Below are 15,622 nucleotides of genomic sequence, written 5' to 3' on the forward strand. Positions count from 1 at the left end.
AGTTTTTGAGGTTGGTAATATAATTATGTCATCTGATATCTCCATGAGATAGTTCTTTCACAACCATCAATTTTGTATCTTGCTTAGTTTGATATAGGTAGTATATCTGAATTCTAAATAATTCCCATGAACTGCAATATGATAACCCAACACCAATTTTGCAGATATCCTAGCATATGCTACTTAAAAATTTATTATAAGAAAACTCTGGATAAAGTATTATAATTATTCAAATATCACGCACAATTTATATTGTCCATGTATAAATTTTGCCTATTGTTTTTTATTGTTGGTGATGTGTATTTTTTTTATTGTGGTAACACTGGTTTATAACATTGTATAAATTTAAGGCGTACATCGTTATACTTCTATTTCTGCATAGATTATATCATGTGCACCACCCAAAGACTAATTACAATCACCACACACATGTGCCTAATCACCCCTTTCACCTTCCTCCCTCCCTCCTTCCCCTCTGGTAACCACCAACCCAAGCTCTGTCTCTATGTGTTTGTTTGTTGCTGTTTTTATCTTCTGTCTATGAGTGAGATCATACAGTATTTGACCTTCTCCCTCTGACTTATTTCGCTAGCATAATACCCTCAATGTCCATCCATAAATTTTGCCTATTTTCTACAGGTTTTTATGATTTCCTCATTAGGATTTCACAATATTTTTTTGTAAAACCCTCAAAGTCAAAAGCTGTTCAGAATTTCATGTTTTCAAACTGACTTTTAATAAGGTTATATTAATCCACTTGATTGTCATCTAAATCAATATCGAAATCCAAATCACTATCACTTTCTTCTTCATTTCTTCTGCAGCTTCTTTGATGGTTAGAATGTAGATTATTTTCAAAATTTTCTGGTTCTTTATTAAACCTAAAGATGGAAGAAAAAACTTCTCTTTATTTCTCAGGCTTTCATTATTTAACTGTGTAGATTGAAAAGACCTTTACACTACATTTCTTGATTAACAGGAGCCTAATGAAATAAGTACAGAGAAAAAGATCCCCGAAGACTAACTTAACTCAAGATCTAAACAATTATAATACTGTCGTCAATAAAGTAGGCTCAAAGACATTAATACATGATGTCCACTAAAGAAAAGTAGTTATATAATGAGTAATTCTTTTGTAACGAGTAATGAATGTGAAACTCAGATAAATATTTTAATTTCCTAAAAATATAAAGTTTCACTTTTATTGTAATAATAGAAAAATTTTACAAATAATTAAGACATTTTTCCTGTCAGGTAGAAAAAAATGTCTACATTAGTGTGATATACTGCAATTCTGAGATTCTCAGAACTGCTGAATGTTTTCCTTAAAAGAAAATTCATGTATCAATTACTAAAAGAGTAAAACCCAAACATAAAAAGAAATACTCACGGAATAACAATGTCTTCTTTCTTTCCACATTTTGCACAAACTTCAAGTTCACAGGCACATGGTCTACACATTATATGATAAGAATCCTTCACTGTCTTTTGTAAACATTTAACACTAAAAGTGGAAAAGAAAATCAAATATTAATTTTTACTAATTATCTAAGATTTACTTGATGAAATAAGGTGATGTAGCTAAATGTATACATAAAAAGCCCCCAAATCAAAACTGCTAGATTGTAATCTCAATTAGATATTTATCTTATGTCACTTTAGATTAATTATGTAGCATTTCTACATAACGTTTTCACTGGAATATAACGGTACTTGAGATTTATCTAGTTTCTTACAGCTTTTAAAAAATGTTATCTGCAAATAGTCATGGTTTTACTTCTTCCTTTCCAATTTGAATACCTTTTATTTCGTTTTCTTGCCTAATTACTCTGGCTAGGACTTCCAATACTATGTTGAAAAAAAGTGGCAAGAGTGGGTCTCCTTGCATTTTTCCCAATCTTAAAGGAAAAGCTTTCAGCTTTTCACCATTGAGAATGATGTTAGCTGTTGGCTTGTCGTATATGGCCTTTATTACATTGAGGTACATTCCCTCTATATTCATTTTGTTGTGAGTTTTTATCATAAATGGATGTTGAATTTTGTCAAATGCTTTTCCTGCATCTATTGAAATGATCACATGATTTTTATTCTTCATTTTGTTAACATGGTGTATCATGTTGATTGATTTGTGGATGTTGAACTATCCTAGCATCCCTGGAATAAATGCCTGGTGTATGATCCTTTTAATGTATTTTTGAATTAGATTTGCTAATATTTTGTTGAGGATTTTGCATCTATGTTCATCAGGGATATTGGCCTGTAATTTTCTTTTCTTGTGGCGTCCTCTGGTTTTGGCATCAGGGTAATGCTGGCCTCATAAAAAGAATTTGGAAGCATTCTCTCCTCTTCTTTTTGGAAGAGTTTGAGAAGGACTGGTGTTAATTCTCCTTTGTATGTTTGGGAGAATTCACCAGTGAAACTGTCTGGTCCTGGACTTTTTTTTTGTTGGTAGGTTTTTGATTATTAATTCAATCTTCTTACTAGTAATCAGTCTGTTCAGATTTTCTATTTCTTCATGATTCAGTCTTGGTAGGTTGTATGTTTCTAGGAATTTATTCATTTCTTCTAAGTTGTCGAATTTGTTGGCATACAATTGTTCATAGTAGTCTCTTTTGATCCTTTGTATTTCTGTGGTATCAGTTGTAACATCTCCTCTTTCATTTCTGATTTTATTCATTTGAGTCCTCTCTCTGTTTTTCTTGGTGAATCTAGCTGTAGGTTTGTCAGTTTTGTTTATCTTTTCCAATAACCAGCTCTTAGTTTCACTGATCTTTTCTCTTGTCTTTTTAGTTTCTATTTCACTTACTTCCATTCTGCTCTTTGTAATTTCCTTCCTTCTACTAACGCTGGGCTTCTTTTGTTCTTCTTTTTCTAGTTCCTTGAGGTGTGGAGTTAGGTTGTTTAAGATTTCCCTTGTTTTTTGATGTAAGCATATATTACTATGAACTTTTCTCTTAGAACTGCTTTTGCTGCATCCCATACTTTTCATATGTTGTATTTCCATTTTCATTTATTTCAAGGTATTTTTTGATTTCTCTTTTTACCCACTGGTTGTTCAGTAGCATATTGTTTATTCTCCACAAATCAGTGAATTTTCCAGTTTTCTTCTTGTAATTTATTTCTAGTTTCACACCACTGTGGTTGGACAAGATGCTTGATATGATATGATTTCAATCTTCCTAAATTTTTAAGACTTGTTTTGTGGCCCAACATATAATCTATCCTAGCGAATCTTCCATGTGCACTTGAGAAAAATGTGTATTTCGTTGCTTTTGGATAGAATGTTCTGTATATATCTGCATAACATTGTTAAAATGTCCATACTACCCACAGCAATCTACAGATGCAATGCAATCCCTATCAAAATTCCAAAGGCATTTTTCACAGAAATAGAAAAAAACAATCCTAAAATTTGTATGGGACCACAAAAGACCTCGAATAGCTACAGCAATCTTGAGAAAGAACAACAAAGCTGGAAGCATCATGCTCCCTGATTTCAAACTGTATTATAAAGCTACAGTAATCAAAACTGTATGTCATTGGCATAAAAACAGACACATAGCTCAATGGAACAGAACAGAGAGCCCAGAAATAAACCCACACACATATGGTCAATTAAATTACAACAAAGGAGCCAAGAATATACGATAGAGAAAGAACAGTCTCTTCAATAAATGGTGGGAAAACTGGACAGCCACATGCAAAAGAATGAAAATGGACCACAATCTTACCCCATACAAAAAAGTTAACTCAAAATAGATTAAAGACTTGAATGTAAGACCTGAAACCATAAAATTTCTATAAGAAAACATAGGTGGTAAGCTCCTTGACATCAGTTTTGGAAATAATTTTTTTGGATTTGACACCAAAAGAAAAAACAACAAAATCAAAAATAAACAAGAGGGACTACATCAAACTAAAAAGCTTCTGCACAGCAAAAGAAACCATCAACAAAACAAAAAGGCAACCTACTAAATGGAAGAAAATATCTGCAAATCATATATCTGATAAGGGGTTAATATCCAGAATATCTAAAGAACTCATACAACTCAATAGCAAACAAACAAACAATCTGATTTAAAAATGGGCAGAGGATCTGAATAGACATTTTTCCAAAGAAGACACACAGATGGCCAACAGGTATATGAAATGATGCTCAACATCACCAGCCACCAGGGAAATGCAAATCAAAACCACAAAGAGATACTACCTCACACCCATTAGGAGGATTATTATCACAAAAGGGGGCAAAAACAAGTTTTGTAAGGATGTGGAGAAATTGGAACCCTCATATTGCTGGTGGAAAGTAAAAAGGTATGGTCACTTTTGAAAACAATTTGGAAGTTTCTCAAAAGGTTCAAGATATAGGTTAAAGGTTAAAGAGTTATCATATAACCCAAGAATTCCACTTCTAAATAAATATCCAAGAAAATTGAAAACTTATATGTACACAAAAAATTGTACATGAATGTTCATAGCAGCATTATTCATAATAGCCAAAAAAGTGGAAATGATCCAAATGGCTATCAGTTGATGGATAAATAAGATGTACAGCTATACAATGGAATGTTATTTAGTAATGAAAAAGAATTAAGTAATGATAAATATTTCAACATGCTTGAAAAAATTACGCTAAGTGGAAGAAGCCAGTCACAAAAGACTACATATTATATGATTTTATTTATCTGGGATGTCCTAAATAGGCAAATCTATAGAGACAGAAAGCAAAGGAGAGGGGATGTTTGGGGGGAAATAGAGATTGACTGCTAACGAGTATGGGATTTCTTTCTGAGATGATGAAAAATTGATTGTTGTGTGGGGGACACACCTCTGGGATATACTAAAAGCCACTGAATTGTATACTTCAAATGAATGAACTGTATAGTATGTGAATTAAATCTTAATAAAGCTGTTTTTAAAAAGTCAAATGGAAATGTCAGAAATAAGAAAAATATAGGGTGAAAGATTAAAAAAAATCCACTTTAAACATAAACATATAGGGCCGGCCCCGTGGCTTAGCGGTTAAGTGCGCGCGCTCCGCTGCTGGCGGCCCGGGGTTCGGATCACAGGCGCGCACCGACGCACCGCTTCTCCGGCCATGCTGAGGCCGCGTCCCACATGCCGCAACTAGAAGGATGTGCAGCTATGACACACAACTATCTACTGGGGCTTTGGGGGAAAAAATAAATAAAAATAAAAATTAAAATTAAACATAAACATACAGATAGTCAAAAGTAGAAAAATAGAAAAAAAAAAAACATGCAAACACTAACCAAAAGAAAGCTGGAGTGGCTACATTATTATCAAAATAGACTTCAAAGCAAAGAAAACTGCCAGCTATAAAAAACATTACATGACAATAAAGGGATCGATTTTCTAAAAACACACAATAACCCTAAATGTTTTTGTAACTAACGACAGGATGTTAAAATAAATGAGGCATAACAATTGAACTAAAAAGAGAAATAGACAAATCCACACTTACAACTGGGGACTTCAACACTTCCCTCTCTGTAATCGATGGAACAAGTAGACAAAAAAATCAGTAAAGATATAGAACACCTGGTTGATAGAGGACTATCAACCAAATTGACATTTATAGAACACTCTGCCCAACCAGAGCAATATATTCTCTTCAAGTACATATGGAACATTCTCCAAAATAGATCATATTCTGAGCCATAAAACCAACCTCAACAAATTAAAAAAAAAAAAATTAAACAAAACACTTCTAAATAACCTATAGGTCAAAGAAGAGTCACAAGGGAAGTTAGAAAATATTTTGATTGAATAACAGTGAAAACACAGCATCAAAATTTGCAGAATACAGCTACAGAAGTCCTTGAGAAATTTATATAATTATATAATTAAATGTTTATATTTTCTATTGAATTCCCTTTGTACTGTGTTGAAAACCATTTGATTATATATGTATGTTTATATTAAACAAGATCTACTTCCACCTTAAGAAAGCAGAAAAAGACCATCTGCCTGACAGATCTCTACCATCACCTAAAGGAAACTGACCTTGCAATAAGCGACCAGCTTTCTTGGCTAGTAAAACTTCCTTATTCCTGCCCCCTTCTGCCTGTAAAAGTCTTTCATTTTGTTCAGCTCCTCGGAGCTCCTTCCCATCTGCTAGATTGGATGTTGCTCGATCCATGAATTATTGAATAAAGTCAATAAGATCTTTAAAATTTACTCAGTTGAATTTTGTTTTTTAACACTGTATATATACTACAAAGAGTGAATTTTACTGCATGTAAATTATACCCTCAGAAGACTTGACTGGGAAAAATAAGTTAGGATTAAAAAAAAAATTATATACAATCTAAGCGAAAATAATTATTAAATTTTTCTTGTTAAATTATTTGGTATGTTTGTGTTTTGCTTTCCAAAAAGCTTTACTTAATTACTCTGCAATAAAAAATAGATTAAAAAATCTATACCATTAGAACACACACAGATCAAGTTCTAATAATCCAAATGGATTAAGGAAAATTTTCATAGTGTTTTTTTGGCTTCAATTTCTAAAAGTTTTAAAATAATTTTAAAGAAAGTCTGCCTTGGTTAGGTTCATCTGAGGCATCAAGGAAATTAGAATATGTTTTCATTTCTATCAATATGTCGTTTTATACCAAGGACTCCTGGGATAAACCAATCCTTAAGTATTCAAATTGCTAATTCAGGGATAAAACTGTGTTTACAGAACTGTTAATGTTAAAATTTACATGTAAAATAGGCTTAAAAATGGGATATCCTGTTTTGGATTCTGGAGTCATAAGATGTCAGATTCTACCTTCTCCAGCCTACCTAGTCCCCAAAACAGTGACTCTTAACACTGGCTCAAACACCTGCATAGCTTATTAAAATGCAGATTCCTGGGCTCCACCCAGTGTTTACATAATCAGAGTCTTGGGGATGGGTTCCAAGAATCTATCTATTAAACAAACTCTTCAAGAAATTCTTATGCACACAACCACTTGAGAACTCTGGACCAGATCAAAGCAATACTGCTTTGATATGGGGGTTTTCCAGCATTCCTATTACTAGTTGAGACTGTAACGGCCAATTCACAGAAGAGAAGGAATTCTATTGCTGAAAGCAATCATGCTCCTTTCAAAATTAAATTCATTCTGAAAAAAGAGTTAGATTTTATTAGGCCAGTTGCTCTGTGAATATAAATATATCTATTTTATAAGCAGATTCACACATATATACATTTTTTAAATGACATGTTTCCTTTTTATAAATATGATTGTGAAAATGTAAATTACCTAAATTTTTAGACTTTTACAATCTTCAAGTTACTCTGTCACAGAAGTGGGACCTTTGTGTGTTTTCTCTTTCAAAACTCTTAATCCAGGCTTTATGTCCTCATGGGGAGTAGAATGAGAAAAGGTCTGAAAGTAATTGAGTTTCTGCATTTTTTTTTTCACCTCAGTACTACATTTTTCTAGCCAAAGAATCTTGATCTTAAGCATGGGATGGTTTAGATATTATTTTAATGATAAAAGAGATATGCATTCCAAGTTGTCATAAATCTTAAGAAGTATCCTGAAATATCTTTAAAAAGAGCTGCAAATTATTTGATCACTCCTGAGTATTTTTTCTTACAAAATGCACAGGAAGAACAAACCTTAAATTCACCTAAATATAAATTTTACCTAATTTCCTTGAAAATGGCTACATTTTGAATATTTTATGAGTCCATTACTAACAGAACTTCAGAGGTGTTCAAATAATGATGGTTTTGCCTTCTTTTTATTTCTCCATGGGATACAATTCCCAGAAACAAACAATCTTGACCACGCATATACCACAACTACTCATTTTAGTGGAAAAGGTGGTCAAATAAAAACGCAGGTCCCTCCTACAAGCCATGTTTACTGACAAAGGAGAGAGTAGTACACTTTCAAAAACTGTTACCATAGTTACTTTTTTACAATGGAAAACACAAAAGGAAAGAAAAAGCAATTAAAAGCTAAAAAATGTTCACTGCATATTTAAGGATGAAAATCAGGGACAAAATTTGAAGTTTTCAATGGACCACTGTAAATACTAGAAAATATTATTTTGAAAAGAGCACTGATTGGGAAACAGGAAACCTAGATTCTAGCCCAGCTTTGAAAAGTCGCTGCCATATTATCATTGAAAGTCACTTTAACTTCTTTGGTTCTCATTCTTCATAACGGATACTAAAAGTGCGGGCACCTTAGCTTGAGCAAAGACAGAGGCACCAAATTGTACTAACTAATCACTGTATTCGTCACCTCTACAAACTCATAGCTAAGAAACAAAAATAAAAAACTCACAGACATTTTAATGACATCATTGTGATATTAACATGACTTTTTATATTGTATAATAAAACATATCAACATTTGAAAGAACATTTTCCAAATGAGCAAATGCATGATGTTACAAAATCATGTATGGCTGAAAGATCCATTCAAACAGCAAGACAGACCTATAGATTTTAGTATAACAGAGTATAAAGTGTTCACTGATGTGATTTCAGATTCCACATAGTAACTAACCTTTAGGAAATTACCACTTGTTGAGATTTGGTATAGCATCAAAGACGAATTTCTACCATTATCCAGAAAAGGCTATTAAAATTACTTTCACTCTTTTTAAAATCTACTTTTTCCTTTTCCTTCTACTAGCCAGACACTAAAGAAATTTGTGAAAATGTAAAATAATGCCACTAGTCTCATTAATATTTTTGTTTCAGAAGTTAGTTTTCATAAAAAAATTCTTAATATTAATACTGAATGGGCATATGTTTATACTCATATTATTTATTAAATAATTATTTTTAAAATGTCTCAGTTTTCATATCTATCACAATAAATATTAATAGATATAACCTATATAAACCAAGCTCTCCCGGGTCCTCTTAATTTTTAAGAATGTAAAGGGGTCCTGAGAACAAAAGATTTGAGAACCACTGATCCAGACAATAAATACCCAGGGGAGAAGAACTGATCTTATATTTCTAGTACTTGCTAGAAGTAAAAGGCTTATTTTACTCTGCCACAACTTTTCTGGCACTGCCTTCATTTCCCAGTTATATTATAACACTTTAACCTTTATCATAATTAAGCTCCATTTGTGATAATCTCACATATGTGATGACTAGGTGCTTTCATAAACAGTGAGCTGTGGTACCCCACCCTTGGTGCACAAACAACAGAAACTCAACATTGACACAGTTCCATAAGTCACACTTCCTGCAGTGGCTCTAAGTCATCTTCGCTAACATAGAAAGATTCCGAAACCAAATTAAGAAATTACGTCATATAAGGAAACAACATCCCCAAATTCCAAGAACCTGGAGTAGAAGAAGTTACAATTCACTTCCCTATGTCCCTAAATGATGTGTTTGAAAATAAATGGAGAGCTTATACTACCTCTTCTTATTGCAGTAGTAGATTTGATTAGAATAATTCTTAAAAGAGTACAAAATATTCACCTCTGACCAAGAGTAGTTTAGGAAAAAAAAAAAAAGGAAATTATTACCCTTTAGGGCAGGCAATTTTAAACCAAAGCTTGCTGTGTCAATCAATATTAACGTCAAAAAGTAGGCTTCAGGGGGACTGCCCAGTGGCACAAGCGGTTAAGTGCGTGCGCTCTGCTGCGGCGGCCCGGGGTTCACCGCTTCGGATCCCGGGCACGCACCGACGCACCGCTTGTCAAGCCATGCTGTGGTGGTGTCCCATATAAAGTAGAGGAAGATGGGCATGGATGTTAGCCCAGGGCCCGTCTTCCTCAGCAAAAAGAGGAGGATTGGCATCGGATGTTAGCTCAGGGCTGGTCTTCCTCACAAAAAAAAAAAAAAAAAAAAAGTAGGCTTCACACACAGGTGAACAATTGATGACAGCAATGAAAACTCTCCACTTTTACCCTTAAACATTAAGGACTCAAGTTCCGGGCCAGAATAAAGCCAGGGTACACAATCACAATACACTACAGGATGACGTGGAGAGTGACCTGTGACTAAAACTTCACTCTAGGTAGGGCATTTTAATACTCCCGGAATGTGGTGACACAACTCTCATATCAATGATTAACCATCAGAGCTTCAACCTATTATAAGAAATACTGGAGCTGAAGGGCATAACCACAGAGGCCAAATTATCAGTTTATTGTCACACACTGGTATACATGGAAGCACTGATAATTTTGTAGTATCTAACAGTGTTTACTTTTGTTTGATAAAAGAACAACGACAAAAAAAATGATCAACTCAACCACTAAACCAAAATTCTCAGTCTTTTTTCTCTTCATTAAATGTATATTCAGAGCAGACAGAAAATCTTCTTTTTGACAAGCAACACTGATTAATGTTAATGGATCACCAAGATTATGTAACAAGAGGAAAGAAAAACTGACAAGAGCAAATGAATGAACAAATGACAATTTATGTGAACCCAAAGACAAGACATATAGAGACAGCACGAGATTATCCTCATTGTCTACCAGAGGAAACGGGATTCTTGTTCATTTTCCCTCCATTCCCTAGTGCCTTCCTCACAGGGTTTCCTGTAAACATTGTTGACAGCACTCTTCTACCTTTAATTTATATCCTTTCTAGATCTAGCTCGCCTGTTTTCACCTTATTACTCCTCTGTAGTCTAACCTTGTGCCCTCTGGGTCGCTTTCTCCTTTTATCTATACCTAGCACTTCCTACAATCTGCCCATCTCTCCTAATGGACTGTAAATTCCTTGGTGTTGGAGATTCATTTTGGTATCTTCTATAATATAAGGCACAGTGTCTTCTATACTGGAGATGCTATTTAAAATAATTGCAAATTGAACCAAATTTCTTATCTGTTGTCCCTAGCGATCCCATCTTTTTTGCTCACAAAAGAGCTATATTTGGGATAATATCCCCCATCATTACCCTAAACTCCTCCTAGAGACAATTTTGTTCGTAATAAAACAAGTAGATTATACTAAATTATTTTTCAAATCTAGGTCCAGTTTCTTGGTTCTTGTAGGTTAAGGAAAATCTGGTTATACAAAATAAAGTTTTCTAACAGATGTATTTTCACTCTATAAGGGAAACTCCTGTTTTGGTTAATTTAAGATATAGGAATGGTTGAAGTCATAGTGGATGACTTTGAGTCAAATCTTAGGGATCTGACATTAAAATGAAAGCCAGGAATGAGAGATCATGAAGGAAAAAACCCTGCATTCTAATTTTGAATCTACTGCTTACTAGCTATGCCTAGGGTAAATCACTAATTTTGCTAAGACCATTTTCTCATGTGCTATTCCTGCTTTCACAGGGTTCCTATTAGAATCCAATATAGGTTACAGAGCTTTGGAAAAAATGTAAAGTTCAATACAAATATCTTAATGATCTACTTGCTTAAGATGCTATCAGAAAATGGAAAAACTCATAGTTCTGGGGTTAAAGTGAAATCTAGCTATACGTGACCTCAGACAGGCCAACTTCAAGTATCTGAGATCTTCTCCTTTCCTTTTACCATGATTCCCTATACAAATACCAGCTTCCTGATAATTCTCTGAAGAATTCCAGCAATAATTCTCACAAATCCCACCAACAGAATCTAATTTCTAATTTTGAGGGACTTCTGGCTTCTACCTTCTACAGTTAAAATCCAAATCAGAAAGAAGATATCATTTGTGAGGCCAAACTGTACAAGTAAAATTGCATTTCTAAAATACCAGTAAAGGAGAAGGTTCTATAATAACAAAGCTATTTCTGCATCCCAGAGTACTAAAAGTACTTTACTGATCTAAGACATAGTCTCTGCAATGCCACTCTTAGTCTCTATTCATGGAAGTCATGCTGTATTATGGGAAAAAAGTACTCAACTGCAGGGGTTTCTCAGCTGTTTATAGTAGACCTTTACCAGGTTTATGGGGGACAGAGGTAGGAAGGAGAGGAAAAGAGTTGAACTATAGTTAAAAGTCTTTACTATCTTTTTTTTTGTGAGGAAGATGAGCCCTGAGCTAACATCCATGCCAATCCTCCTCTTTTTGCTGAGGAAGACCTGCCCTGAGCTAACATCTATTACCAATCCTCCTCCTTTTTTTCCCCCCTTTTTCTCCCCAAAGCCCAGGTAGATAGTTGTATGTCATAGTTGCACATCCTTCTAGTTGCTGTATGTGGGACACCGCCTCAGCATGCCCAGACAAGCAGTGCGTCGGTACACGCCCAGGATCCGAACCCGGGCCACCAGTAGCGGAGCCTGTGCACTTAACTGCTAAGCCACAGGGCCGGCCCCTTTACTATCTTTTAATTCTGCTCGGATTCTGCCAGATAGCTTACATTGTTCAACTATGTTCATCCCAATCACCTCTGCCATCACAAACTTACTTGAATTTTCAAATAAACTACACACAGGTACACACATCTAAAGAGAGGAACTGGCTGACCATGAAGGTTTAATTATTAAATATCCCTTTCTCTTGTATTTTAGAACAATTTTTTCTTCCTAATTTGTTACATCCTTTGTAGCAGTAAGTAATCAATTTTTCACTGGTCTGGTAATGTGATATTTAATAATGTGTTTATTTCTAGTAATGTATTTATTTCAATAAAATTGATTGGGATGTTGTATGGAGTTTGGTGCAAAATTTAATTACCACTTAAAAATTCTAATCCTTCTCTATTAGCCAATAGAATTTGGAAAATGTTTTGTTAATGTGGTGTATCACATTGATTGATTTGCGGACGTTGAACCATCCATGTGTCCCCAGTATAAATCCCACTTGATCATGGTGTATGATCTTTTTAATGTATTGTTGTATTTGCTTTGCCAATATTTTGTTGAGGATTTTGGCATCTATGTTCATCAGGGATATTGGTCTGTAGTTTTCCTTCTTAGTATTCTCTTCGTCTGGTTTTGGTATCAGGGTGAGCCTCATAGAATGTGTTGGGAAGTATTCCATCTTCCTCTACTTTTTGGAATAGTTTCAGAAGGCTAGGTATTAAATCTTCTTTGAATGTTTGGTAAAATGTCCCAGAGAAGTCATCTGGCCCTAAACTTTTATTTTTTGGGAGGTTTTTGATTACTGTTTTAATCTCTTCACTTGTGATTGGCCTATTCAGATTCTCTATTTGTCCTTGATTCAGTTTTGGGAGGTTGTATGAGTCTAAGAATTTATCCATTTCTTCTAGATTGTCCAATTTGTTGGCACATAGTTTTTCATAGTATTCTCTTATAATCTTTTGTACTTCCATGGTATCTGTTGTAATTTCTCCTTATTTCTAATTTTATTTATTTGAGCCTTCTCTCTTTTTTTCTTAGTGAGTCTGGCTAAGGGCTTGTCAATTTTGTTTGTCTTCTCAAAGAACCAGATCTTTGTTTCATTGATCCTTTCTACTGTTTTTTTGATTTCAATTTCATTTATTTCTGCTCTGATTTTTATTATTTCCCTCCTGCTGACTTTAGGCTTTGTTTGTTCTTCTTTTTCTAATTCTGTTAGGCGTAGTTCGAGGTTGCTTATTTGGGCTTTTTCTTGTTTGTTAAGGTGGGACTGTATTGCTATGAGTTTCCCTCTCAGGACCACTTTTGCTGCATCCCATATGAGTTGGTATGGTGCATTTTCGTTTTCATTTGTCTCCAGATATAATTTTATTTCTCCTTTAATTTCATCGATGATCAATTGGTTGTTCAGTAGCATGTTGCTGAGTCTCCACAGCTTTGTCACTTGCCTGGTTTTTTTCTTGTAGTTGATTTCTAGCTTCATGGCTTTATGGTCAGAAAAGATACTTGTTATAATTTCAATCTTCTTAAATTTATATAAGCATGCCTTGTTTCCCAACATATGGTCCGTTCTTGCGAATGTTCCATGCACGCTTCAGAAGAATGTGTAATCTGCCGTGTTTGGATGGAGTGCTCTATATATATCTATTAAGTCCATCTCATCAAGTTTTTCATTTAAGTCCATTATTTCCTTATTGATTTTCTGTCTGGATGATCTATCCATTGATGAATAAACATCCAATTTTTACCAACACCTTTTACAGTCTCTACTGTTTCTTCCTGTCATATCTTTCATTATTAAGGAAGTCAACTTTGTTCTTTACTCTTTAGCCATTTCCCTATATAAAATATCACCAAGTCAAGAGTCTTCTCTGGCTATGGTCCTACTATTATAAAATATAAAGCTTTTCCATTTCCATCCCAATTATCAGTTTCAATAAGCACCAATGCTTATTAGCATTGAGACAGTTTTTCTATTAGAAGATTCTACAATAAAGCATTTAATTTTCAGATGTCCTGACATAAATATTTTCTTCAAATTTAAAGAAAAAATTGGCAAAAGTTCTTTACATAGTAATGCATTTAAAAAATCCATTTAGTTTTCCTTTTCATTTGAATTTGCTTATTTTTCCAACATATGCAATATAGCTTTACGCCAATGATGGCTCAGAGACTTGTCACGTGTATTGTATTAAAAGAAGCTATGATTCTAGTATGCAAATAGCTAGTAAATGTGCTCACTTTTACAATCAAAATGGAGGCAAGTCATGTAGATTATAGAATTGTCCATTAAAAAATGGATCTTCACTTCAATTCTACAAATTCAGATTATATGGAGAATAAAGGCTCAATTTGGACTGATCATTGCATATAGCAAACATTATTCTTCAGGTACCTCATAGTGAGAGGTGAGTGGTATGTTCAGTTCCTAAGCACTGAAAGCAATACAGCTAGGCTACTTATAGATGGGATCTAACTAGCTAAAATGTGATTACAACTGGTTCAAGGAGATTCATGTTATAGTGTCTGCTCAATGAACAAATGCAAGTAATGAATGCCAACTGATAGACAATACAATAACCCAGTGCCGAGGAACAAGTGCAAGGTTACTGCCATGAATTTAACCATGAGCTTGTGGATATATCTGGTGGTCTCTGTGCATTAATTTGCTTTCTTTGAAAAATGAGACCAGTGGTACTCTTTATTAGCAGAATTTTAAGAGTACAATACTTATTCCTTTTAAAAATAAAGGGATTAACAAATGTTAGCAAGGATGTGAAGAAATAGGAACCCTTGTGCACTGTTGGTGGGATCATAAAATGGTGCATTCACTATGGAAAACAGTATGGAGATTCCTCAAAAAATTAAAAACGAAACTACCATGTGATCCAGCAATCCCACTTCTGGGTACATATGCAAAAGAATTGAAAGCAGAGCCTCAAAGAGATATTTGCACAACAATGTTCATAGCAGTATTCACAATAGCCAAGAGGTGGAAGCAACCTAAATGTCCATCAGTAGATAAGTAGATAAAGAAAATTTGGTGTATATATATACAAAGAAATATTATTCAGCCTTAAAAAGCAAGGAAATTCTATCACAAGCTATAACATGAATGAGCCTTAAGGACATTACGCTAAGTGAAATAAGCCAGTCACAAAAAGACAAACACTATATGATTCCATTTATATGAGGTATTTAAAGTAGTCAAATTCATAGCAACAGAAAGTAGAATGGTGGTTACCAAGGGCTTGGGGGAGAGGGAAGGGGAGCTGTTTAATGGGTATAGAGTTTCACACTTACAAGATGAAAAAGTTCTGGAGATCTGTTGCACAACAATGTGAATATACTTAACACTACTGAACTGTACACT

General features: G+C 34.2%; 1 protein-coding gene across 1 annotated transcript in view; it reads right to left on the minus strand.

Moving 5' to 3' along the window:
* Positions 1–712: 712 nt before the first annotated feature.
* Positions 713–15,622, minus strand: part of C20H9orf85 (chromosome 20 C9orf85 homolog) — a 52,397-nt gene continuing 37,487 nt past the window's right edge. Inside the window, exons 3-4 of the mRNA XM_004440601.3 lie at positions 1,391–1,504; positions 713–881 (exon numbers count right to left, since the gene is read on the minus strand). Coding sequence (XP_004440658.2) covers positions 749–881; positions 1,391–1,504 — 247 coding nt within the window. The 3' untranslated portion in view covers positions 713–748. The remainder of the gene's footprint in view (positions 882–1,390; positions 1,505–15,622) is intronic.

Source organism: Ceratotherium simum, chromosome 20, assembly GCF_057802395.1.
Source record: "Ceratotherium simum simum isolate JZ-2026a chromosome 20, ASM5780239v1, whole genome shotgun sequence".
Classification (NCBI taxonomy): Eukaryota; Metazoa; Chordata; class Mammalia; order Perissodactyla; family Rhinocerotidae; genus Ceratotherium; species Ceratotherium simum.